This window comes from Schistocerca americana, chromosome 6 (assembly GCF_021461395.2).
Source record: "Schistocerca americana isolate TAMUIC-IGC-003095 chromosome 6, iqSchAmer2.1, whole genome shotgun sequence".
Lineage (NCBI taxonomy): Eukaryota > Metazoa > Arthropoda > Insecta > Orthoptera > Acrididae > Schistocerca > Schistocerca americana.
Genome location: NC_060124.1, coordinates 42,699,322 through 42,725,610, shown reverse-complemented (window position 1 = coordinate 42,725,610; position 26,289 = coordinate 42,699,322). Strand labels below are relative to the sequence as shown.

At 42.8% G+C, this 26,289-nt stretch overlaps 1 protein-coding gene across 1 annotated transcript in view; it reads right to left on the bottom strand.

Moving 5' to 3' along the window:
- Positions 1 to 2,927: 2,927 nt before the first annotated feature.
- LOC124619947 (genetic suppressor element 1-like) overlaps positions 2,928 to 26,289 on the bottom strand; it is a 345,443-nt gene continuing 322,081 nt past the window's right edge. The window contains exons 11-12 of the mRNA XM_047146610.1: positions 17,129 to 17,518; positions 2,928 to 6,760 (exon numbers count right to left, since the gene is read on the bottom strand). Of these exons, the coding sequence (XP_047002566.1) occupies positions 6,561 to 6,760; positions 17,129 to 17,518 (590 nt within the window). The 3' untranslated portion in view covers positions 2,928 to 6,560. The remainder of the gene's footprint in view (positions 6,761 to 17,128; positions 17,519 to 26,289) is intronic.

Here is a 26,289-nt window from a genome sequence, read left to right as displayed (position 1 = left end):
GAGTTTATATCCTACATAATGCAATGCCTTATTTTCCTTGCAATTTTATGGATCCAAAATGAATAGTTCTCAAATACTACTGTATACTATTGAGTTTTGCTTGCCGATTGCAAACGGTTTAAACTATATGGAAGCAGGTAACTATATAAGCACAGTGTACACGCAGACTCGACACCTAGACAAGGTACTTCAAAAGAATAGCAGATTAGATAGGGTCGAAATTATTTCAACCCAGTCATCCATTATAACCAGCCAATATGAGTGGGAAAAATGGAAGTGCTGGAGCAAAGTGAAAATCACTGTGCTTCAACCTTTAATTTACTTTGTACACCGCTCTCTAACAGGGTTAAACAAATCATGAGCAAATAATAATAATCTTTTGTTTTGAGCATATTCTGAAAAAGTTCACTAGATAGGAGAAATTTTTCTTTCCTTCTGCTGTCACGATTTTTTAAAATTGTGATATTTGGGAAAGCACAATTCTCTTTTCCCAGACTCATCAGTTTTGTTTAGTTTATTTTTAAGCTAGATATTGGGTTAAGTGTGTTACACATTCTATTTGACAGGTTTTCTGTGTGTTGCTTAATGTAGGTCACAGGCTTGTGTCATCACCTCTTGTCCTCCTTACATTTTTATTCCCAATCTGAATTTTGATTTACTTCCTTCACTGTTTCTGTGAAACATATGTACAACATGAGTAGCAACTGTCCCCAACACACATTTGCCTTAGTTTGTCCCACTTCTATTACTCTTATTTGGTTTTGTGAACATTGTACATCACTCATTTGTCTCGGTATTTCATTCTCTTTCTTATCAGGATTTTAACCAGCAAGCTCCATGTACGGTCATCAAATAGCTTCTGTAAGACCACCAATACGTTGAAGGTATATGTACCCTGACCACTCGTATGTCGTATCTGAATCATTACCATCCATCAGGACTGCTTTAAACTTTATTAGCAATCTTAGGTGTGAAAGGAACGGTCAACTTGGTCTGTTCCAGGTAATAAAAGCCGTCTTGCACTGCATGCACTTCACTCTGGTGGTGATGGCTCCCACAGAGGTAGTCAGATTACTTTGTAGTCTTTCCAGTGACAAATGTGTTTTTCTTTTGCATATCAGTTTGTTTCCACAAGGTTGTCATCATTGAACTGATTCATGTACGGCATAGACACCCATTGCAGAGTTCTTCTATAGATTGAAGGATTTTTTTTCTCTTGTTAGATTCCTTGCGAAGGCTTGTGACCGTCATACAGCAGAAGTCCCTATTTCATACAAGTGACAGGCTTTTGCCAGACAAACTTCTGGTGAATCGTCACCACTTTAACCAGTGATATATCGCTTTTTTGTCACTTTTTGAGCAGCAAAATTCAGTGTTTACCTTTACATAACTATCCATTTTCAAATACATGAAGTATCTGACACTAAAATAATTGAAACCTATATTTTGTTGTGATGTTACAGAAAGTGTAGGCCTACATAACGAAGTCTCATTTCACATAAAGACGGAACAATTTGTTGAACAGTTGGGTCAGAAGATGTCCAAGTGGGGTCTCTTGCTGACCTTAAGATTGTGTGAAGTATTATCCATGACTTTTTACAGTGCTCAAGGAAATAATGATTAGCAGCCAGAAACATTGCTGTGAACATTATTAGTAGACTAGCTCTTGGAATTGTCTTCTCGTTTTTGTGATTCTGTGAATAAAAGAAAATCAAGTGGCATCCTATTATTTTGCAATTCTCATTTTTATGAGCATTAAGACTTTCTGATTTTGCCACTGTTTATTGCATGCATATTAGAGTCAGCAGCTGGAGGAGAAGGAAATGGGTGATCTTCACAAAGCAAGAGGTAAGTAGGTTGTCTCCAGCTGAGCTAGAAGTTGGTGCTGATATTACATTTACAAATCCACCACGTATGTTGCACCTGGCATATCTTTTTGGTGGAAGGTTTTACATTCAGAAACACACTGTGTAGCATATGAGCATTGTAATTTCTACGATGGAATAATGACAATATTATAGCCTTCCAGCTGAAAGCTCACGTGTTTAGCAGTCTTTTTCTTGTGCCTGTCTGTGACTCAATATCTGCACTACATTGAGAGTAATTTAACCTATTCATAGCACTGTCAGCATTACTACATGTGAGGAAATAGTTTGAACAAGTGCAGCCCTCATAAATATTATGTTTCTATGTGTCACAGTAGTCTATCATTTCTACTTTCTCATTCTGTGCTTCAGAGCAGGGAGTGGGGGATAATGATGATGACACAGTCCAAGCAAAATTTACCACATAACCACAGGTTAAAAATCAATAAAATAGCAGCCAGTGAGTGAAAAGTGCATAGAAGAATATGCATTTAACCTAACTGTAACCTATGTAGCAGAGTGCAGTTACTGGTTAAATTAACTCAGAGCAATTGTTTATGCTGAACAATTAAAGCTAGGAAGGCTTTAAATACTATTCATGATTGTTTACATTTGACATAAATTTTTCAGTAATGTTTACTGGGTAATGCTTATCTGTCACATCAGGTACTCTAGAAGTACTGTAATACATTTAATGTGTTAAGAAAACAACCTGCACTGCAGTAAGGTAGTCAACATGTGGAACTGTAGTGTGCAGTATTTTCATTTTAACTAATGTACAGAAACCATGAATGAACTTTTAGCATAATAAGTAAATCAGTAATTGTAAGCTAAGACACAAAATTTCTGCCTCCCTTTGTGACTACAACACTGACACTGTCAGAGAAATGATTGACACTCCCTCTCAAAAATTCCTGACATGCAGTGAATGATAGTTGCAGCCTCAAAAATGATTGTGATCAGCTCTTCACAGGCATTTGTATGTAATGTCTCATTTTTAATAATATAATTATTCTCTTAAATTCAACAGGTCACAGAAAGAAAATTAAAACCAAAACACAATTATACAGCACCTCTAGACAATTCTCTTTTTTATTCAATCATTCTTTGAGGAAAGGAGATCCATTCCTGCCTCATATATGGAACACATTTCATGGTCAATATTTACTAGGTAAAAGTATAAATATTACAAAGATAATAATTATTTCAGTTTTCATGTTACAAATATTCTATACATACAGCTTTGCATTAATATATATATATATATATATAATATGTATATATATACAATAAGACATAAAAGGACTATCATATCAACCTTATTTTCTCCAATAAAATACTATTACAGGAAAGAGAGAAACAGCAGATAAAATATGCCTTCTACAATATCATTAAATAATGTAGAAAATAAAAACCATACATATATACATCATTGATTCTTGGGTCTTAACAAATTAAAAATTCACCACTGGAGGCACTGATAAAATGTTTTACTCTGTATATAAAGATACTAACTCACTCAATCAACATCCACATTCTCAAACTTTGTTGTTTAAATGCAAACTGGTTAAGGAGCCTGATGTTGCCATACTTTAATAATGCAGGTGTAAGTCTAATCAGGGCACTGATCTGCATCCACACAAACATCAACAATTGCACAAGATTGCAACAGATTTACAAATGGAATGCCACAGATTTTGGAATGTCTTACAGTTACGTTATCATGTTCAGTTATGACACTAAATAAATGAAGTGGAACTAGGTACAAACAATTTTTATTCATGTTTATCAAAGTAATTTATGATGTTGCATGCTCAACTGTCGCACACCAAATGAAATAATAGCTAATGGTAATGTGCACAGGTAGCAGCAATGGAGGAATTTACATACAAATAAAGCTTTATAGGAACAAGACAGAAAATATTCCATTTACTGTTTGCATGTCAGGTAACAAAGCATCTGTTTCCAGTAAAAGGCTCACAGTTGTATATAAAACTAAAGCCACATTATTTATTTTCAAGTTGTCTCTCACAGATAAGAAGACTCTTTAGCTTACATTACACAGATAGTACAGACACAGTGAAACCATCACATCATTCAAACATCAAAAACAAAAGTTGCAAGACATTTATATATTCTGAGAACTACAACTGAAAGATAATGCCTGCAATTCAGTCTCAGCTCATTATGAGCAAATGAATGCGTAATTATTAGTCCTCTAACAAATATATCTATTGAAAAAAATATTAAGGAACATCCACAACACAGCCACTTCAAAAGAAGTACACTACTGAAATTAAAATCCTAAAACATGACTATATAATGTAGACTGCTTACTGAAATAAAGATTAAAACTCAAAACACACATACACTCCAGTTCTACAACTTCCTCATAAAATGAGTTAGCAATCTTACCATCTTTATGTTAATCAGTTCCACACTCTAACACATTTATCTTACTGAAGTTGGCTTGCACAATGAAGAAACCACTGCAGAAGGATAAATGGATGTAGAAGTAGAAAACTTTTATTGTAATCATGATTAGGCAGGTCACAAAAATTTAGCCAAAATATTGAAGCACTAAACATTATCTGGCAGCGGCTGTAGCTAATGGAGTAACAACGAGCAGATTCTATAGACACAGACTAGCTATACATCATTATATGGAATCTTGAACAACACTCATTACTGCCAAATGGTGGTGTTAGTGAAACTGAGGTAACTTTTGTAGCTGCCATACTCACACATTAATTACAAAGTGGAATGTACTTCTCAACAATTCAGAGACATTCAACTGGAAGATGTCCTGAATTGAAGAGTTTTTAAGAAAGTAGTTGCAAAGCCTCATGACTGAACACATAAATCTGAATCACATTAGTGTGTTCACAAACCTCAAGTTACTCGCACAGCAAGAGGAAAGTAAGAGATATTCATACCATTTTGTGACACAGTAACATGACAACGACATCATCAATGCTTGTCGAGAGGGAGACAGTTTAATACTTGCCTTTTTCTTGAATGGGAAGGAATTTTGTTAAAGTAGCAGCTGATAATGGCATAAGAATCAAAGATGATGAAAGAAATGCAACATGTAGCTACAGTGAATGTGCACAGATTTCAGTCATTAACTTCGTTCCATAGCAATTATTTATTTCAAATGTATGACACTTCTCTTTCATCATCCTCCCCCCCCCCCCTTCCCTTACACTTGCTGCCCAGCAAAAAGAGGGCATTATTCTGCTCATCTGCAAAGTAAATGAGGAGAGGGAGAGGTGGGGGGGGGGGGGGGGACATATATACGAATCCAAATGATTATGCATTAGCTGCTAAAACACCTCTGCCACTGTGATTTACATACATTACAGAAACAAATAATTGTCTATTCACGGAAGACCTTAGGTAACAGGAAGATAATGATCTAAAAAACACACACTAGTGAATGATGTGAAAAAACTTAATGGTGGGGGGGGGGGGGGCAGGGGATTTGTATTTTAGACACATAGTTTATTAATGTGGAAGGTTGAGCAGTAACAGCAGTCCTTTCAAGAGAGCAGGGGAAAATAACAAACAAAAATAATGAATATCTATTCTGCACTAATGAGATGTGCTTTTAACAGCTTATATCTTTGTTTTTGTATACATGAATATGAAGTAATGTCCCAGTAACCATTACAACAACGAAAGTCCAGGTTGGAATATCAACAATTATGTAACAGTCTTTTTGTTGTGTCTGTCTACAACTCAATGTGTCATCTTTACAGTGAGTAGCAATCTATTTTTCATAATTGTTGAAATTACAACAAAGAGATGTTTTTTAAACTTATAAAAAATTTCTTCAACTAAAATGAAATTAAAGTTAGTTTTCAGATTTAAGGAAGCTTTTGATCCCAACAGTTTACCCTGGTACCCCGCTCTCTCAATATTTCTGCAGTGTTCACAAAAGAACAGTTATAATCTAAAGGGAAATTGATAATTTCCTTTGTCACCAAATATTCAGTCCAAAGTACCAAGAGATAGAAGTGCCAACACAAATATTGGATTTCCACAGATTCAGCACATAACAGCATGAGAGCACAAACAACAACTATTTCACTAAAAGGCTGTACCATGCAACACACCATATTTCTTGTAAGCACTATGTAAAAACAATACTGAAACATCTCAAACATCAACAACTGAACAGGGACATTTTGTATTTTACACTAGCAGTAAGTGTTGCACACAACAGTAAGAACGATGAAAAAACAGCCTGGAGAATTTGTAGAAATGAAAAATATGACCTAATAACAAAACACAATGGCACAACGGAGTCTGCTGAAACAGCTCTCCATACACATCTACAGCAAGCAATGAGTCCCACTTATCACTTTTTTGTTTTTCTAGTGTAATTTGACACTACACACAATCTTTAGATCAGCTGGGACAGAACTGTGCGCATAATGCTGTGCTTCTTCAGTATAAACTTTTATCAAGTTTAACAAATCTTTAGGCTCAATGACGTATAACAACGACAGTACCATAGAGATGGGCCAATGATGCCACGTGCCCTTTACAAAGGGAATTAGCATGCATGGCAGAACTAGTTTCTCACACACACAGAGCAGAAGGTGCACAGGAACCAGACAACTGAGGAGGCGGCCTCGGCCTTGGGCGTGGGCGTGACCGGGGTCGCATCTGGCTCCTGGCTGCGGTGTGCTACCGCAGACGATGCAGGCAGGCATACAGGTTATCAATGGCTTCCTGAATTTGTTGCCGCTCACAATCTTGCAGTCTCTTTCTAGCTTCTAAATCACGCCGTCTCCGATCAAGAGCATCCAATTCACGGCGCCGTTCAGTCAATAACCGGTACTGTCTTGTACATTGTTCTTGAAGAACACGCCTTTCTTCTGCTCGTTCTGAAACACAGATATGTACAGACACTGTTTAAAGAAAATAAAAGTCTACCAATTTTCTAGCTGACTCTCAGAACTCATGGTTACATTACCGCACACCATTCATATCCAACAACACAGAGAAAAAATGAGTAGGTTTAAATTAGATAACCTTTTGATTATATTGTCTGTACAGAATAATGACAGACCTCATAACATTGTTACCATTTATTAAAATCATGTATCATAGAAACACCCCCATCCTAAATATATAGTACTTAATGCTGTGTCACTCTAAAGCTATAAAATTTAGTACAGTATGAATACATGTTTTTGCATGTATCATATGACTGGTACTACTATTATGTGAAAGTAAAAAATAGCACTGTACTGATAAGGGAAGTGTCCTGGCCTGAACAATTCGATATTCAAATAAACATTTCTTTGCTGTAAGATAATGGCCCCACACACAGCTAATTATGCAACATAAATACACACACTTAATTCTGGATATGCAACGTACAGCTGCACAACTACATTGTGCCAGGCAGCTGCAATGTACCAGCACTGCAGCTTGACTGGTGTGGAGAGTTGCATTGGATGGAGTGTGTGAAGGGAGAAAGGAAGTGAGGGGAGAGAGTTTGGCCCCCCTCCCCACACACCCCATCCTCTCTAGATATCTCTTAAGCTGCTCTATAATGATGTTTTTTTAATCATTTCACTTAAACTCCATAGCTGCACTTCTTCTTCCCCCCCCCCCTTTTTTTTTGGGGGGGGGGGGGGGGGCATGGGTTAACACGTGTCACTAGCAAATGTTTGGATTTTCCAAATTATACCTCATTTATGACTTGTAAATTTGCCAGTCATAATTATCTGTTACACAGTATTGCTTCTTCAGTGACTGATGTTTTGTAAACATTAGATTCGGTTGTAGTGCACTCGGCATTACTAAGGAAACCAAATAGCTGGCACAGCATTGCTAACAAGTAGGGCACTTGTCTTTACGAACACCCTCTGCTGATAGTAATTATGGGTTTTACGGAGACTAAACATCCAAGGTCCCCAGTCCACTACTCACTCCCCCAGGATGGAATCAGTGTACCCCATCTGTCAGCATCTAGAGGCGAGACATGAGTACTAGTCTGGTATTTACCTAGTGCAATGTGGGAAACCGCTTAAAAACAACATCTAGGCTGCCCAGAACGACAGCTCTCATCGTCGACCTGTGAGCAGATTCAAACTGGGGCCAGCAGGCGCCTCCATCCTGGAAGTGACACTTTAACATGCCCAGCTATCTGGATTGGTGTGTACCCTCTGTTGAAACTACGCCACAATCTGGCACACAAGATGATGCAGGGGCAGTCAGAGTCTTGTCTATCCTACTCTGTGTAGGTAGAACACAGTTTATGATCACTTGCACTGGTGGTAACACAGAGACCAGCAGAATGAACAGGTGTTTCCTGGGGTCAATGACAGTATAGTTCACAAAGTGAATTGATAACCAAACCCATTGGGCTGTGGTACTTAGCAGCACATGAATGTCAGGAGATGACACCAACTGATGTGCTTACAGCAGTTGTAGCACATCATTCGGGCACACGCTGTGGCCATGCAGTCTGAAAATCTCTGATGTTCTCCCTATCGACAGTTGAGCAAGGCAGAAAAATCTAAATCACCATCAGATACTCAACCCCTCCCCTTTAATTGACAATTAGGGCTTGAAATGACCTGGCCTCTGTCAACTTCGCCAAGGATGGGGAGATGCAGGAATCACCACTAGTGGTTTCCATGGTAGGTTCTTAATGTGATCATCTGGGTTGGAAGGCAGTGCTGTTTGGGGGTGTCCTGGTTGGTTGTTGGGGTCTGGGACACAGCTTCGGCTGCCTGCAGGACATGGAGCAGACGGGACCAACAGTTTGGCCACCTTGGACCAACCCTACAGTCCGAAAATGCTCAACCTCTATAGAAGGAGAGAGAAGAAGATTATCAGTGACGGGGATGGGAGCTGGAAGCACCATAGCAGATAGAAGTGATTTCACCTCCATCTGTTCCCATTGCTGGTTATTATCGACTTACTTTTGAAGCCTAACACACGGGTGGAGGTTGTACCAGTAAGAGAGAGGCTTGGAGTACATCACACAGACAGAGCTGATTTTGATGCTGAACCAGCTGTTCTTGGCTGGTCACAACCTCAAACATCTGTCGTCTCCCTCCCCCCCCCCCCCCCCCCCCCCCCCCCCACACACACACACACATTTCCACTGACACTTGGGTCATCCCGGGGTTCAGGCGAAAAGCACGAGGCCAGATGTGGGAGCCCACACGATAACATCGCTGTGCCTGTGTGGCCAGTGTGCCCACCGAGATGAGTGCGCGAGGTTAAACAGGGCGTGGGTTTCGCATCAATGTAAAATTTCAGCTGAGTTACGTCAATTTAAAGGGGTGGACAGTAGGTGGCAAGGAAGCTAGTGATATGTCCCCGGAGTCAACTGTCGTCAGTATTTTGCGCATCTTCATCTTGATGTCCTGACCATCTATGTAGCTTCTGAATTTGACATGGGATGGAGAGGGGCATTGTTCATGCGCTCAATGCCATTGTGTTGACACAACCCTGAAACACAGACGGCATGAACTAAGGGAATATGCCAGAACCAGGGTGGAAGGTGCTCTTTATACTCCAAACGTGATACACGGGGCACAGATAGGAGTTGCCACAGCAGCTGAAGTCATCTGTGCCACTTATGGAAAGTTAATGAGGGCACTAACAACTAGCAATCGCATTTGTCCCCCTTCCCCGGAAGAGGCTGGCAAAATTATCAACATGCACTCTTTGCCAGGGACAGTTATTGTGTGGCCAAGGGTTGAAATGATGTGCTGGGGCCAACCAGTTGAGGGTCACAGGCATGGCTGTTCTAGGTGGTGTGTTCAAGGTGGCATCAACCCTGAGCCAATACACGTGACACAGTACTTTCATTCTACATATTCCCCAATGTGCGATGTGGAGGAGCTTCAATATGCGGAGACAGAGCACAAGCGGAACTATCACCCAGCAACTAGCATCATCCATAGCTGACAAAATGATCCTCCCCCCTCCCTCTCAGTGATGCTATGCTGGTGCTGTTTTATGGAAAAATAGGTGTGCCATTCCGGGTCGGTGTCTTTTAAGCAAGTACTCCAACCAACCCTGCCATACAGCAAACAAACACCACCATGTCGAGAAGTGAATAACAGCCCATTTCTGCTGCTACTTTATGTGCTGTAAACACAAATTCATCAAGGCTGTGTAGCTCATATGCAACTAAGGCAAAACACAGCATCTCGTTTACATCAAATCTGGCATCTGAGCCACACGGCAAGCGGGAAAGTGTGTCGGCATTGGTGACCTATGTGGTGGGCCAATAATGGATCCCCTGGGTGTAGTTACTTAAGAACGACACCCACCAATGCAGCCACTGCACTGTTTCATTGAGAAGTTATGAAAGAGACCCAAAGAATGCAATAAGGGGCTTGTGATTGGTAATCAGGTAAAACATAGTTCTACAGAGATACAACTGAAACCTCCACACACCATATGTGATAACTAATGCTTCTTTCTCAACTTACATGTAATTCCTCTGCACCACCTTTAATGTTTTTTATGCAAATGTAACAGGCTGTTCTGTGCCATTGGTGTATTTGTGGGACAGCACAGTATCAATGCTACTATCCAGGGCAACAGTGGCAAGTGTTAAACACATGCCAGGATGGAATGTTGCAAAACAAGGAGCCAACCTAAGGCAGTTTTTTTTTTTTTAAGTTGCATGAAAGCCTTCTGACACATGTCTGACCACACAAATTTAACACTTTTTTTACACAACTGATTGAACAGATGGAAAATGTGGGCCGCACTGGTAATAAACATGGAGTAATAGTTTACCTTGCAGAGGAACAATTTTAGTTCTTTGTGGCTCTTAGAAACCGGTAAGTTAGTTATTGCATCCACATAATCCTGGTGGGCGTGAACTCATTTTTACATTATGCATGTCTCAGATACTCGACACTTGGCTAAAAGAAGCTACATTTCTTTAGGTGCCAACACAGACCATAGGCTTGGAGCTGGTCAAACAATGTCTGTAGGTTGCACAGGATTGCACAGGTGCTGCTCCCACATAGCCCCTTCTTCTGTAGTGGTCAATCCAAGGATTGGTTTGCAACAGCTACAATGGCAGCTTGTCTCCATTCTGTGCGTCTTTCAGCTTTTCTCTTCATTTCTTTATAGGTGTTACATCCCACATCTTTCACGATTTGATCCATGTACCTCAGTCGTGGTCTTCCTCTTGGTCTTTTTCCCTCGACATATCCCTCTATGATTGTGTTCAGGAGTCCTTTATGTCTTAATAGATGGCCTGTAAATTGCACTCTTCTTTTAACAATGAAACTCCAGAAGCTTCTCTTCTCACCTGCTCTTTCCAGAACCACTTCGTTTGTGACCTTGTCGATCCATTTTATTTTGAGCACCACATTTCAAAAGAATTTAGCTTCTGGTCTTCCTCTGTCCCGAGAGTCCATGTTTCACACCCATAGCATGACACACTCCACACATATGATTTCAAAAATCTTTTCCTGATTTCAAGGCTGATGCTCTTAGATGTTAATGTGTTTTTCTTCTTGTTAAAAGCAGCCTTTGCTTGAGCAATTCTCGCTTCTGCTTTGCTCCTTCCATCCCTGGTAATATTACTGCCCAGATAAGTAAATTTATCAAATTGTTCATTGCCTAAATGAACTTGGACTTTCACTTGATCTTCTTTGTCGCATGCCATTACTTTTGTTTTTGCTTTATTAATTCTCGTACTATATTCTTCACCCATAACTTTATCCATTCTATTCAGTAGGACTACAAGATCTTCTTCACTTTCAGCCAGGACAGCTATATCATCGGCATATCTTATATCTATTCGTTGGCCATGAATTACTACACCTGTCTGTGAATTTTCCCTTACTTTTTTCAGCGCCTCGTCAATGTATACGTTAAAGATAACAGGGGATAGTGCCCACCCTTGTCGGACACCTTTCTGTATATGCCCCTCTTCTTGTTTTGTCCATCCATGGATAACTGCTGTCTCGTTTTTGTACAGGTTCCATATCATTTTTCTATCTTTATGGTCTATTCCTACTTTTTTGAGTACCTCAAACATCTTATCCCATTTAATATTATCAAAGGCTTTCTCTACATCTACGAAAGCTATGTATGTTTTCAGGTTCTTATCTAGTCGTTTCTCTATTATTAGTTTTAGAGCAAATATTGCTTCTCTGGTTCCTCTATCTTTCCGGAATCCAAACTGGTCTTCGGAGAGTGTAGCTTCGACTTTTTGTTCTATGCGTTTTAGGATAATTGAGGTTAATATTTTAAAGGCGTGAGTAACTAGGCTGAGCGTCCTATAATTTTCACATCTTGTAGCATTTGCCTACTTTGGAATGGGGATCATAATGTTTTTCTCAAAGTCTGTAGGAATTTTACCCTGCTTGTACATGTTGAAAACAAGATTATACAACTCCTGATTCAGTTTTGCTCCTCCAGATTTCAGAAGTTCAGCTGGGATATTGTCTATACCAGGCGATTTGTTGTTTTTCAATTTTTTCAGAGCTAGTTCAAACTTTTCCTTTAATATAGGTTCACCTATGTTGTGTGCATCTACTTCTGTTTCTTCTTCCATGATGTTTCCAGACAGGTCTGGTCTGCTGTACAGTTTTCCTATATATTGTTTCCATCTTCTTGCAACTTCATCATCGTCATCCAACATATTGCCATTTTCATCCATCACAGCCCTACACTTGTTTCTTTTGTCTCCAAAGCAATGTCTCACACATTTATAGGCTTTGTCGATATTTCCTTTGCTCATGTTGTCCTCAACTGAAATGAAGAGATCATCAAGGTATTTTTCTCTTGCTTGTTTTGCCTCTCTGTTGATTCTGTTTTTCAGACTCTTGTATTTCTCTTGGTCTTCCTTCTTCACAGAATTTTTTAATTTCCTTCTTTCTTCCATCATATTTAGTAGGTCATTAGTGATCCATTCCTTCCTTTTCTCTGTCCTTTCTTTTCCTATTACTTCTTCTGCTGCTTCCAAAATATCAGTTTTTATTTTTTCCCAGCTGCTTTGGAAGTCATTGCAGCCCTGTGTATTTGTTTTCTTGTCTGTTTCTAGTTGATAGTGTTTCAGTGTATTTTCGTTTTTCAGGTTTGTCAAATCCCATTTACATGAACTCTTTTTTTAATGTTCTTGAATTTTTGTTCAGTCGTCATCATAACGAGTATGTGGTCACTTTCCACATCACAGCCTGGATATGATCTGCTGTCCTTAACTTGGATTTTAAATCTTTGCTTCACTAATATGAAGTCAATTTGATATCTGTTAATGTCACCAGGCATTTTCCAAGTATATCTTCTTCTTGGATGATGATTAAAGAAGGTATTTGTAATGCAGAGTTTATTTCTTTGGCAGAATTCTACAAGTTTATACCCTCTTTCATTTCTTAATCCTAATCCAAAATTCCCTGCCACATCCTTGTCTTTACCTTCCCCAACAACGGCATTCATATCCCCCATGATGACAAGGTCTTCAGCTCCTTTAATTCTGCCAATTACTTCTTCAAGGTGGTCACACATCATGTCGATTTCATCATCCTCGTGCCTCGCAGTTGGCATGTATACTTGGATTATGATTGTGTCTCTTGGTTTAGTTTCCAAGCGGACATAAATTATCCTCTCACTATGTTGAACAAATCCTTTTACTCTTAACCCCATCTCTTTATTGAGGATAATTCCCACTCCTGCAATCCCGGGATTGTCTTGTGCTGTTCCAGTGTGTGTGATTCTGTAATCCCCTGACCAAAAGTCGCCAGCGTTTGGTCATCTCATTTCTGAGACTCCCAGTACATCAATATCCATTTGTTTCATTTCCATTTTCAAGTTTTCCAGTTTACCACATTTAAGAAGCGAGTTGACGTTCCATGTTGCTATCCTTCTTACATTAATGCTTTTGGATTTTGGTATCTCTTTAGTTGTCCCCGCCCGGAGATCGGAATGGGGGACTATTTTACCTCCGGAGAATTTAACCACAGAGCTTTCCATCATAAGCTGTTGATACTTGGGATACCCGCCCGGGTCTTTAATGGAGTGGTTTCCCGTTGCCTTCTCCATTCTATACCGTTGGCCACCTTGTGGCTCCTCCGCCTTTAGGAGCAGTTTCCCACCCCGAAGGGCAAGAGAGTGCCCTTCCTTCTAGCCGCTCATCCGCCCTCCTAGAAGGCCGTTGATAATTGATAGAAGGTTATCTCCTTATCCTGGGAGATATTCGGCTCGGTAGAAGTATAGATTGGAAATGGAAGACCCCTAGCCCTTGAAACCTAATAGCGTCAGGGTCGGAAAAGAACAAGAGTTGGCCGAGGGTGGCCAAATAGGGAAGATAAAAGTGAGGAGCCTGGCATAAGTAAAAGGAAGCAATGCCAGGACTCAGCTCGGGACCCCGTGGTCGCCAGCCCCAGTAACTGAAAAGTCATCTAGATAATTAACACAGTTGAGGATACCTTGAATAAGTTGCTCAATGTATCTTTGAAATATTGTGAGAGCATTTACAACCCCAAATAGCAAGCTGCTGCATGATATGTGCTGAATGGCATATTAAACACTAAAAACTATTGGGTCTGATCTTCTCCAGACAACTGAAAGTAGTAGTCAAAAAATAAATTTCTGGAAAATAATGGTCACTAGCCTATTTTGCCAACAATTCTTCTGGCCAAGGAAGTGGGTACCAAGTGACATTTGCTCATGCATTAACAGTACACTTAAAATCACCACAAATGCAAAGTGATCCATTAACTATGACCACGGATGTAGCCCACCGACTAGACGATGCTGGGGATATAACACTCACACTTTGGAACCTATGTAACTCTGCTTTAACTTGCTCGCACTTGGTGAAAGGCACTCGATGAGCTCTACAGAACTTAGGCACTGCCAACTGCTTTAAGCAACATATTCAATTCCGTGAATGGGATTGCAGGCATGCTAACAGGAGACAAGACATTGCTGACGCATGCCAGCCAAGGCAGACACTCTCAAGATACCTTAGTTTGCAGAATGCAAAACTGATGATGCCCCAGATAGAGCAGTGACACCACTGATGCTGTAGCATGCAATCTGTACATGATTTGACGGCATGAACTTTTGTGGGGTCCTTTGGCAAGAACAGGGAGGAAAACGTTGCTTGAGCCTCACTTGCTTTGGGACACACGAACAGTGAACAAAGCACTTCTGTTTGTGTGCCTCTACTGACAATTAAGACAGGGGATGAGCAACTGCTATAGTAACTACTGAGTCCCATATGACCAGACTACCATGTGCTCGGTAAGTGAGTGATAAAATTGCTTTAAACTCATCATCTGATCACAGGGCACAACAGCGACCAATATTAGTAACAGCATTGATATAAAAGAAAATGTGAAGCATCACTTGAGCTGATGCAGTTACACTCTGAGCTTTAGCAATTTTTAAAACGTTACTTGAGGTGCGATCAGATACCTATAAAGCCTTTGCACTTAGTTCTTGATTAGAAGTGAGATGGATAACATCATGGATTAAGGAGTCCGCATGCGATGTGATGCACCACCCTCTTTACAGGAAAAAGTCACACCTGTGTGCTGAGCCTCATAAGTCATCAGCCCTTGCTGTGTAGGACTGCTTACTTTGGTTAATTTACGGGAAAAAGTCACGCCTGTGTGCTGAGCCTCATAAGTCATCAGCCCTTGCTGTGTAGGACTGCTTACTTTGGTTAATCCAATGATTAAACTTGACCCTACATGAAACAGCTGAGTCTGATGACTGTAATAGTCACTCAGCAAACCACAAACATCAGAAAAAGTCAAACTACCAGCATCAGAGAGTGGGCATAGTTTTTGCAACACTTCATACAGTTCACTAGTAGAAGACAGTAAGAGTGTGCACTGACAGTCAGTGTCAGTTATTTGACTTGCCTTGCAGTGAAGAACAATATGACAAATAGGCATCCAAACTACTGTTTGCCTCACTGAAACAGGAAGAGGGAGAGGCAAGGAAATGGCAGCCACTAACTGTTGTTGGTTTTGCTGCAGTCTTAACAGCAAGGTCTGCAATTGCTGGTGCAATTCCCACAGCTTTTCTTACTGTTGCTGCTGGAAATCCCACTGTTTTTCTTGCTGTTGCTGCAGCTGCTGCTGCTGCCTCAACTTTGAAAGCTTGGGATCCATGTTCCACAGCAGAAAATTTGTAAGTAAAACTGAATATTCAATAAATTAATCAGAAAAAGAACAGGACAGTATTATTTGATGACTGGATCCTTCACATCACGAATAGCGGCAAGAGTTGGTTGTCTTAAAGTTGCTATGGTTAAAGTATATTGAGACTTGTATCAACACAGAGAAATGAACCAGTGTCACAACTCTGAGGAATTGTGAAAGGTCAACAGCCAAGCAAGCGCCATGTCTTTGAACAGGCGTGCCGCCACAGACATGTCACTATGGAGCAGTTGGCCACGTAATACAACACTGGTCAACCTCATACATGCAAGTGAATGGCTTCTACTTGTTGCTCCATCAGCAGCTCATTTAGGTCCCTCAGCAAAAATAACTCTCCTGGTGAAAAATGAGAAATAGGTGGATTGCCAATGGAGAGAAAAAATTGTTTATTGAGTTACAGACTTTATTTCAGATGATGGTGACGATAGGCATCAACTGCTTCGGTCTATGGATCTACTCTGCAGGGTATCAGCAGCACAAGCTGGTGGCAGCAATTTAATAGTGTATGGTAAGTGTATGTGGCAGGAACCTAAACTTCTGGTATCCACTGACAAATGCAAAAGACGTCTCCAATGCTAAACAGCCTTTGGAGACTGCAAGCACCCAGCAACATTGCACAGTAATGATAGCATCTACAAATAAATCAATCAGCAATTTTCAAACCTATCACACTCTTGTTGAACTCTGTGGAATAGCATATTTAGTTATAAACCACATGGCACACCACATGAAGCTCTACTTCCAAAATCTCATAGCAAGTGCTGTATTATGACACACACAAGGTATCAGTTTGTAATTATATGATAATACCAAATTTCCTTTGACACCTATCATTCTGTGTATTAACTTTGTAAATAGTGCAGGTGTAAAGGAAGCAATTCAGTGAGAGAGAGAGAGAGAGAGAGAGAGAGAGAGAGAGAGAGAGAGAGAGAGAGAGAGAGAGATTGTGATTGTGAGAGAAAGAGAGATTGTGTGTGTGTGTGTGTGTGTGTGTGTGTGTGTGTGTGTGTGTGTGTGTGAGAGAGAGAGAGAGAGAGAGAGAGAGAGAGAGAGAGATAGATATATCACAGTAAACCAACTAACCTGCAGCATATCTATGGTATGCTTCAAAGATCTCTTCCACTCCATTCCAGCGAGGACATTCTTCCTCTATGGACAAAGGTGAATCAGGGCACTCAGGTCGCAAAGGTGTTGGCAGAGGTAATGTTAGAGGCTGGGACTGAACTACTGCTGCTGTAGCCGCCCACCTCTTGACGCCATCTTGTATCAGTACAGCAGCAGCAGGCGTAAGTGTGCGCGCACCATTCTGCCCTGGGGCTGGGATTGTTACAGTTGTTACAACTTCTTTATCCCTGTCTGGACTGAGGGCACGTTTGGAGCGTACTGCAGCTTTGCTGCAATAGGCTGCCACAGAATTTACGCACTTCCGCCGTAATCGTTCTGCGAGAACAGTCTGCCAGATCAGTTCACTCTCTGGAAAGTTAGAGCCTCAATTTCAGACAAATGGAGGTAACATAATCATGCGTAAGAAACAAAGATCATATTACAAAATATTTTTAAAAAGTAACTAATCTGTAACAAAATACAAAGAGAACAAAAACATCAATACAAAATAATGTTCAATCACATAAACATGTAACAATAATAACATACAGCAGTCAGTAATTAGGCCCTGAATACATTTAATTTATAATGAAACATTATTAAGAAGCTCACACTCAATATGCTAATGCCAGGGAGTGTATATCTGGAATACTTAGGATGAAAGGTGGTTGCAAATTACTGGACAAATGGGCTGTATTTTCCTCAACACTCAATATAAATCTCTAATTTTACAAACATTTCAAAGATGAAAGTTTGAAGTTTTGACTGAAGTATTCACTGGATATGCCATTTAATTATAAATGTGAAAAAGTACATTGTTGCCACTGCTCAACCTACATTCAGACAGCAATTGGATATCGTGCTGCTGCCGTGTCAAGCCAAGGTTTATATGAACAATTTGCAAATGTGGAAGTACCTGTCATCAGAATAAGTCTAACTGAATATCCAGCCGGTACACTACTTGAAAGGTTTCTCCCCCCCCCCCCCCCCCCTCCCTCCAGTGTTTCCAGACATTAGTATCAGAGTCAGCCCATAATTTCAGGCAGTAACATCACAATGATGAAGATTCTATGGATGTGTGTTTCCATGGATGTGTCTCTAAACAAATTTCCCAGCCACTACTGAAGAGGTAACAAGGATATATACAGATGTGGTGAACAACAAATCTCAGTTTGCCATTTGATCAAAACTGACAGGACTAAACGTAAGCATCGCGTTTGCAATTACTAAAAGACTTGCGGTTGATAATGTATTTTTCTCGTAAGAGAGCTATCACAAGACATAGGAACTGTGATTAATAACACAGTTTATGCCAGAAGATAACGAGTCACAATGTATCATTTTCTAACACAAGGCCACACCACAATACCATACAAATACTAGGGGATACCTAAATCAACACACGCAGGTCAAAGGATTGGTTCTACTTTGGCTGAAGAGCCTTGTCAAGGATAAGACTTACTGAACTTGCTTCCTGCACCACTGCTAATATAGGTAAGAAACATTTCACACAGGCAATGGGAACTCTTAAGCTATACTTGCTTGACAGGATTCAGGGGAATATCACGATCTGGACATCTGATGATGTCCCTCTATGAAAAGATGATACATTAATATCATAGGTTTATACTTGGTAACAATGGTAATTACAACCTTTTCCAATCAACTAGTAATTTGTATGTTGTTGTTGTTGTGGTCTTCAGTCCTGAGACTGGTTTGATGCAGTTCTCCATGCTACTCTATCCTGTGCAAGCTCATCATCTCCCAGCACCTACTGCAGCCTACATCCTCCTGAATCTGTTTAGTGTATTCATCTCTTGGTCTCCCTCTACAATTTTTACCCTCCACACTGCCCTCCAATACTAAATTGGTGATCACTCGATGTCTCAGAACATGTCCTACCAACCGATCCCTTCTTCTAGTCAAGTTGTCCCACAAGCTCCTCTTCTCCACAATTCTATTCAATACCTCCTCATTAGTTATGTGATCTACCCATATAATCTTCAGCATTCTTCTGTAGCACCACATTTCGAAAGCTTCTATTCTCTTCTTGTCTAAGTCATTTATCGTCCACGTTTCACTTCCATACATGGCTACTGTAGTAACACTGTTCACGTTTACGTTGCACTTCACTTAGCATAGACCGGGACTGTGTCCTAGGCATGCCCGATGTTAACTGACTGGGCCCGGCCCGTGCTGCCGGAGTAGTAGTTGTTGTCGTCATGCCAGCAGAGGTCGCGTCCGAATTCTCGCGTGCCCTCTGGTGGACGGGACTCTATTTGCAGCAACTACCGTCCGTGACGCGCCATGCCAATGTGCGCCTCCCGCGATCTTTCTGGTGTCTACTACACTCCTCCTTCTTCAGGGGGTGAAGCCACTGTGATCCAGTGCGTCGGAAGGTGGAGCGTCGGGCAGGAGCTATGACCTCCACATCCATTGGATGGCCGGAGTCGAGGGGATCTGCCAACCCTCGAGCCGGAACCTTCGAATACGGCTGGAAGTGACCCACACGAAGAGGCCCCCGTCGTCCCACAACCGGAGCCCGGGACAGAACGGGCGACAAGCTGTCGAACTCCGGATCCTGCTCCACCCCAGGAGGGGCAAGACCCAGTGGTGGGGACGAAGGGGAAGGGACTACCACAGGTGAACCAACCTCCTGAGAAACCGGGCCTGCTAGGGGGCTGGATCTCGCTGGGGCATCTCGAACGATGGCGATGCCGGTGCTGGAGCTACTGGAGGCTGCCAAGGCTGAGAACCACCGCAGTGCTGCAGAGGCACAGCGGGGAGAGGAGGCAACGTCCCCTGTGAAACCAACACAGGTGCCGGCAATGGGGAAGCCGGTGTCCTAGAGGGCGGAGGGTGGGTGCCCGAACGTGGACGTAGCTGATTTTGGTGACGACGTACCACCCGGTCCCCCGCCTGCAAGGTATAGAGCCGGCGGCCATTTCGGTGCAGGACCACCACTGATATCCAATGTGGATTGTGACCAAACCCACGGGCCCAGACCGACATACCCAGTGGAAAGCCAGGTACTCCGTTTTGTGAAGACTGGCGAGGACCAGGCCGGAGGAGGTGCAGCAGAGTCCTAGGTTGACGCCCATGGAGGAGCTCTGCGGGGCTGCGTTCTCCCATTGGTGTGGTCCGGTATGCCATCAAGAAAAACGTCAATGCTTCCTCCGCAGGAAATTCATGCACATACTTTTTCATCTGCATCTAAAATGTGCGCACCATGCGCTCGGCTTCCCCATTCGATTGTGGATGGAAGGGGGGAGAGCAAACGTGCCGAATACCAAAGCGCCTACAAAAATCCTGGAAGGCCTGCGAAATAAACTGCGGTCCATTGTCCGAGACCAGGGTGATTGGCAGACCTTCCACAGAAAAGATTTTTGCTAGTGCCTGGATTGCAACTTCTGAAGTGGTTGAGGAGCAGCGAACCACATATGGGAATCGGGAATAAGCATCAATGACAATGAGCCAAAAACCGTTGAGAAACGGGCCTGCAAAATCGATGTGAACACGTTCCCATGCTTGGGTTGCCAGCGGCCATGAAGAGAACGCTGCCCTGGGAGATGCTTGTTGGCTCGCACACTGGGAACAGGCGGCCACCGAGTGCTCAATTTCTCTGTCAATACCGGGCCAGTACACATGTCTGCGAGCCAAGGTTTTAGTACGGGAAACACCCCAGTGCCCCGCATGTAATAACATGAGGACCTCCCGTCGTAAACTTGCAGGAACAACCACGCGAGGAGCTGTATCATCGGTAGCCAGAAGGAGAACACCTTCTAAGACCGAGAGGCGGTCCCGTAGAAGAAAATAATTACAAAGAGGGTCCGAGGCCCGGCCCGGAGGGCGAGATGACCACCCCTGCTGAATGAGGCGAACTACTTGCCGGAGAACCAGGTCAGCTGTCGTTTCCCTGGCAACTCGAGAACTAGTGATCGGGAAGCCATCAACCGCTTGGCGGGACGCCACATTCAAATTAGAACACATAATCTCCTCTCGATCGAACGTAGGATCTGGGCCCACCGGAAGACGGGAAAGAGCGTTGGCGTTGGCATGCTGTCCTGTAGGGCGAAAATGAATGTCGTAATGGTACTTAGAGAGGAACAAGGCCCAGCGCTGTAGTCTGTGGGCCGCCCTATCCGGAATCTGAGAGGCGGGGCCAAATAACGATATTAACGGTTTATGGTCAGTGATTAACTGAAACTTCGTGCCTTACAAGAAAGGGTGAAACTTGGTAACAGCGTAGACAATGGCCAAAGCCTCTTTTTTCCACCTGGGGGTAATGGGCCTGCGCGAGACTAAGCGTTTTAGACGCAAACGCCAGTGGTTGCTCGGAACCATCTGCGTTGCGATGGGCCAGGACCACCCCCACCCCATACTGCGAAGCATCTGTAGCCAGGACCAACGGCTTATGGGGATCGAAAGTAGCCAAACAAGGGGCTGACGTGAGGAGGCCCTTCAACGAGGTGAACGCACGCTCGCATGCAGGCGACCAATCAAAAGGAACACCCTTATGCAGAAGGCAGTACAGGGGTGGGCTATAGTGGAAGCCCTGGGAATGAACCGGTGGTAATAGGCTATCTTGCCTAAAAAAGCTTGTAACTCTTTCAGCGAAGCGGGCCGAGGAAGGTCGACGATACCTTGGACCAAACGGCCTAGTGGCTGGATACCGTGCCGAGAGATGGTGTAGCCCACATACTCAAAGGATGGTTGAAAGAAGGTTGACTTATGCAGGTTGCAACGCAAGCCCACAGACCTGAATTTGAGAAAGAGGGTGCGAAGGTTGTGCAAGTGTTCCTTCGTGCTGCGGCCTGTGGCAATTATGTCATCCAGGTAATTAATACAATGAGGAATTGTCGACGTGACATGCTCAAGATAACGCTGGAATATCGCCGGGGCACTGGATATTCCAAAGGCCAACCGCTGGTATTGGTAAAGGCCAAACGGGCTGCTGACGACCGCCAACCGTTTGGAGTCCTCATCAAGTGCTATCTGATGATAAGCCTCCGACAGATCGATTTTCAAAAAATATTGGCCTCCCGCCACGGAGGAGAACAATTCATCAGCACGAGGCAAAGGATAGGTGTCCACCACCAATTGGTAATTAATGGTGGCCTTGAAATCGCCACAAAGACGTAATTTTCCCGAGGGCTTCCTTACAATAACAAGGGGCGAAGCTTACTCGCTGGAAGAAATGGGAAGAACGACCCCTAGGGCTGTCAGCCGGTCTAGCTCTTCCTTTACCTGAGGGTGGAGAGCCAAGGGGATCTGCCTCACGCGTAGAAAACGCGGGCGAGCCGACGCCTTCAACGTTAAGTGAGCTTCAAAATCGGAAACACGCCCCAGGCCCTCCTCAAAAATATCTGGAAAGTCGGAGATCAAATATTCCAGTGATTGATAGGGAACGTCTACGGAGACCAACTGTATGGTGTCAGCGATAGAAAAACCGAAAGCTTGAAAGGCATCCAGGCCAAAAAGGTTAGCTGAGCTCGCATCACTGACAACAATAAAAGTAATAGGCCGAGTGACTGATTTGTAAGTCACGTCGGTAGTGAATTGACCCAGTAGGGGAATGAACTGTTTACCATAACCGCGTAGACGCCGGTAAACTGGCGCCAACGGGGGCGATCCAAGGTCGGAATAAGTTTGTGCATTCAACAACGAAACTGCCGCGCCCGTATCGACCTGCAGTTGTAACCGGCGCGACCGAACCGACACCTCGATAAAGAGTTTGCGTGCCGATGCGTCAGGAGCCTGGCCCGATGAAACTTCCTGAATGTCAAAGTCCATGTCCTCTGTACCTGCTTCCTTCGATTCTTTTGAGGCTGAGCGGCAAACTTTAGCAATGTGACCTTTTCTATTACATTTGCGACAAACGGCCCAACGCTGGGGGCACTCTGACCGATCATGATGTATATAGCACGACGCACAGGACGGCAACAGGGGCCGGCGGCCAGAATTCTGTTTACGCGCCGTACGGGAGTGGCCGTAATGGCCGGATTGTACCGCTCGCACATCGGCCACCCCTGACACAGTGGACGCGACCGCGCCGCCCTGAACCTCCACGACATCGGACCACGCTTCCAGCTGTTGACCTGCTGCGTGAGAGACTTCATACGATTGAGCAATGGACAGGACTTCCTCGAGGGAAGGGTTTTCTAACCGCAGGGCCCGTTGCCGGACCTCCTTATCAGGGGCTGGACGAACAATGACGTCGCGTACCATAACGTGGGCGTACGACTCTCTCAACTGCTCCGTGACAAAATGACACTTGCGACTAAGACCGTGCAGGGTAGCGGCCCACGCCCGGTAAGACTGATGGGGCTGTTTCTTGCATTGATAGAACTCGACCCTAGCCCCCACAACATGCGTGCGGCGGCGATAATATGAAGACAGCAATGAACACAATGCGTCAAAAGTCAAGGACGAGGGTTCCTGCAACGGCGCTAGCTGCCGCAAAACTTGATACAGCGAGGGAGATATCCAAGACAAGAAGAGAGCACGACATACCTCCGCATCGGCAACATAAAACGCCTGGAAATGCTGCCGAAGGCGATGTTCATATGCGTCCCAATCCTCCGCCGTCTCGTCATACAGGGGAAAGGGAGGAGGGAACGGCGCCGGAGCAGACAGCATGGAGAGCAACGCCGGAAGCACTTGTTTCATGGTGGCCATGAGTTCCGTCTGCTGCGCAACCAAAACTCGCACCAACTCCTCCATGCCGTGGAGAAGCTGCGAAACCAGAACAACGACGCAACACGCGAAAGAACAACCCTACTCGTCGCCAATTGTGTAGTAACACTTTTCACGTTTATGTCGCACTTCACTTAGCGTAGACCGGGACTGTGTCCTAGGCATGCCCGATGTTAACTGACTGGGCCCGGCCCGTGCTGCCGGAGTTGTTGTTGTTGTTGTCATGCCGGCAGAGGTCGCATCCGAATCCTCGCGTGCCCTCTGGTGGACGGGACTCTACTTGCGGCAACTACCGTCCGTGACGCGCCGTGCCAATGTGCGCCTCCCGCGATCTTTCTGGTGGCTACTACAACTACACTCCATACAAATACTTTCAGAAATGACTTCCTGACACTTAAATCAATACTCGATGCTAACAAATTTCATCAGAAACGCTTTCCTTGCCATTGCCGGTCTACATTTTATATCCTCTCTACTTCGACCATCATCAGTTATTTTGCTGCCCAAATAGCAAAACTCTTTTACTACTATAAGTGTCTCATTTCCTAATCTAATTCCCTTAGCATCACCCGACTTAATTCGACTACATTCCATTTTCCTTGTTTTGCTTTTGTTGATGTTCATCTTATACCCTCCTTTCAAGACACTGTCCATTCCGTTCAACTGCTCTTCCAAGTCCTTTGCTGTCTCTGACAGTATTACAATGTCATCGGCGAACCTCAAAGTTTTTATTTCTTCTCCATGGATTTTAATACCTACTCCGAACTTTTCTTTTGTCTCCTTTATTGCATGCTCAATATACAGATTGAATAACATCGGGGATAGGCTACAACCCTGTCTCACTCCCTTCCCAACCACTGCTTCCCTTTCATACCCCTCGACTCTTATAACTGCCATCTGCTTTCTGTACAAATTGTAAATAGCCTTTCGCTCCCTGTAGTTTACCCCTGCCACCTTCAGAATTTGAAAGAGAGTATTCCAGTTAACATTGTCAAAAGCTTTCTCTAAGTCTACAAATGCTAGAAACGTAGGTTTGCCTTTTCTTAATCTTTCTTCTAAGATAAGTCGTAAGGTTAGTATTGCCTCACGTGTTCCAACATTTCTACGGAATCCAAACTGATCTTCCCCGAGGTCCGCTTCTACCAGTTTTTCCATTCGTCTGTAAAGAATTCGCGTTAATATTTTGCAGCTGTGACTTATTAAACTGAGAGTTCGGTAATTTTCACATCTGTCAACACCTGCTTCCTTTGGGATTGGAATTATTATATTCTTCTTGAAGTCTGTGGGTATTTCGCCTGTCTCATACATCTTGCTCACCAGATGGTAGAGTTTCGTCATGACTGGCTCTCCCAAGGCTGTCAGTAGTTCTAATGGAATGTTGTCTACTCCCGGGGCCTTGTTTCGACTCAGGTCTTTCAGTGCTCTGTCAAACTCTTCACGCAGTATCATATCTCCCATTTCATCTTCATCTTCATCCTCTTCCATTTCCATAATATTGTCCTCAAGTACATCGCCCTTGTATAGATCATCTATATACTCCTTCCACCTTTCTGCCTTCCCTTCTTTGCTTAGAACTGGGTTGCCATCTGAGCTCTTGATATTCATACAAGTGGTTCTCTTCTCTCCAAAGGTCTCTTTAATTTTCCTGTAGGCAGTATCTATCTTACCCCTAGTGAGACAAGCCTCTACATCCTTACATTTGTCCTCTAGCCATCCCTGCTTAGCCAATTTGCACTTCCTGTCGATCTCATTTTTGAGACGTTAGTATTCCTTTTTGCCTGCTTCATTTACTGCATTTTTATATTTTCTCTTTTCATCAATTAAATTCAATATTTCTTCTGTTACCCAAGGATTTCTATTAGCCCTCGCCTTTTTACCTACTTGATCCTCTGCTGCCTTCACTATTTCATCCCTCAAAGCTACCCATTCTTCTTCTACTGTATTTCTTTCCCCCATTCCTGGTAATTTGTAATCATACTGAAAAACATGTGTCAGAATGCATCAATACATAATTTTTATCATCTGGCACTAAAATCTTAGTAAACAAATCCACCATATTAGAATACATGCAAAAAATGCTGTCCTTGCTAGTACCAAGAAAAATGGCTGACAAATGATTAATACCAGACAGAATACAAGCATCCATTGTAGATTACTACCGGTTCATGCTGTCATGAAATATCCCCAAAAGAATAATTTTGTTGTACATTTTGTAAGTCATTTCTGATAAATTGCAACACAATGAATAATTATTTGATAGTGCAGTGTGAAACATTTAGTTTTGATTAAAGTACGATAATATCTGTTACCATTTAATTCGCTCACAACCTTTTTTTTTTTTTTTTTTTTTTTTTTTTTTTTTTTTTTTTTTTTTTTTGGGGGGGGGGGGGGGGGGGGGTGGAGGTTGGCAGAAATATGTGAGGGTGACAAAAAAGAACACACAA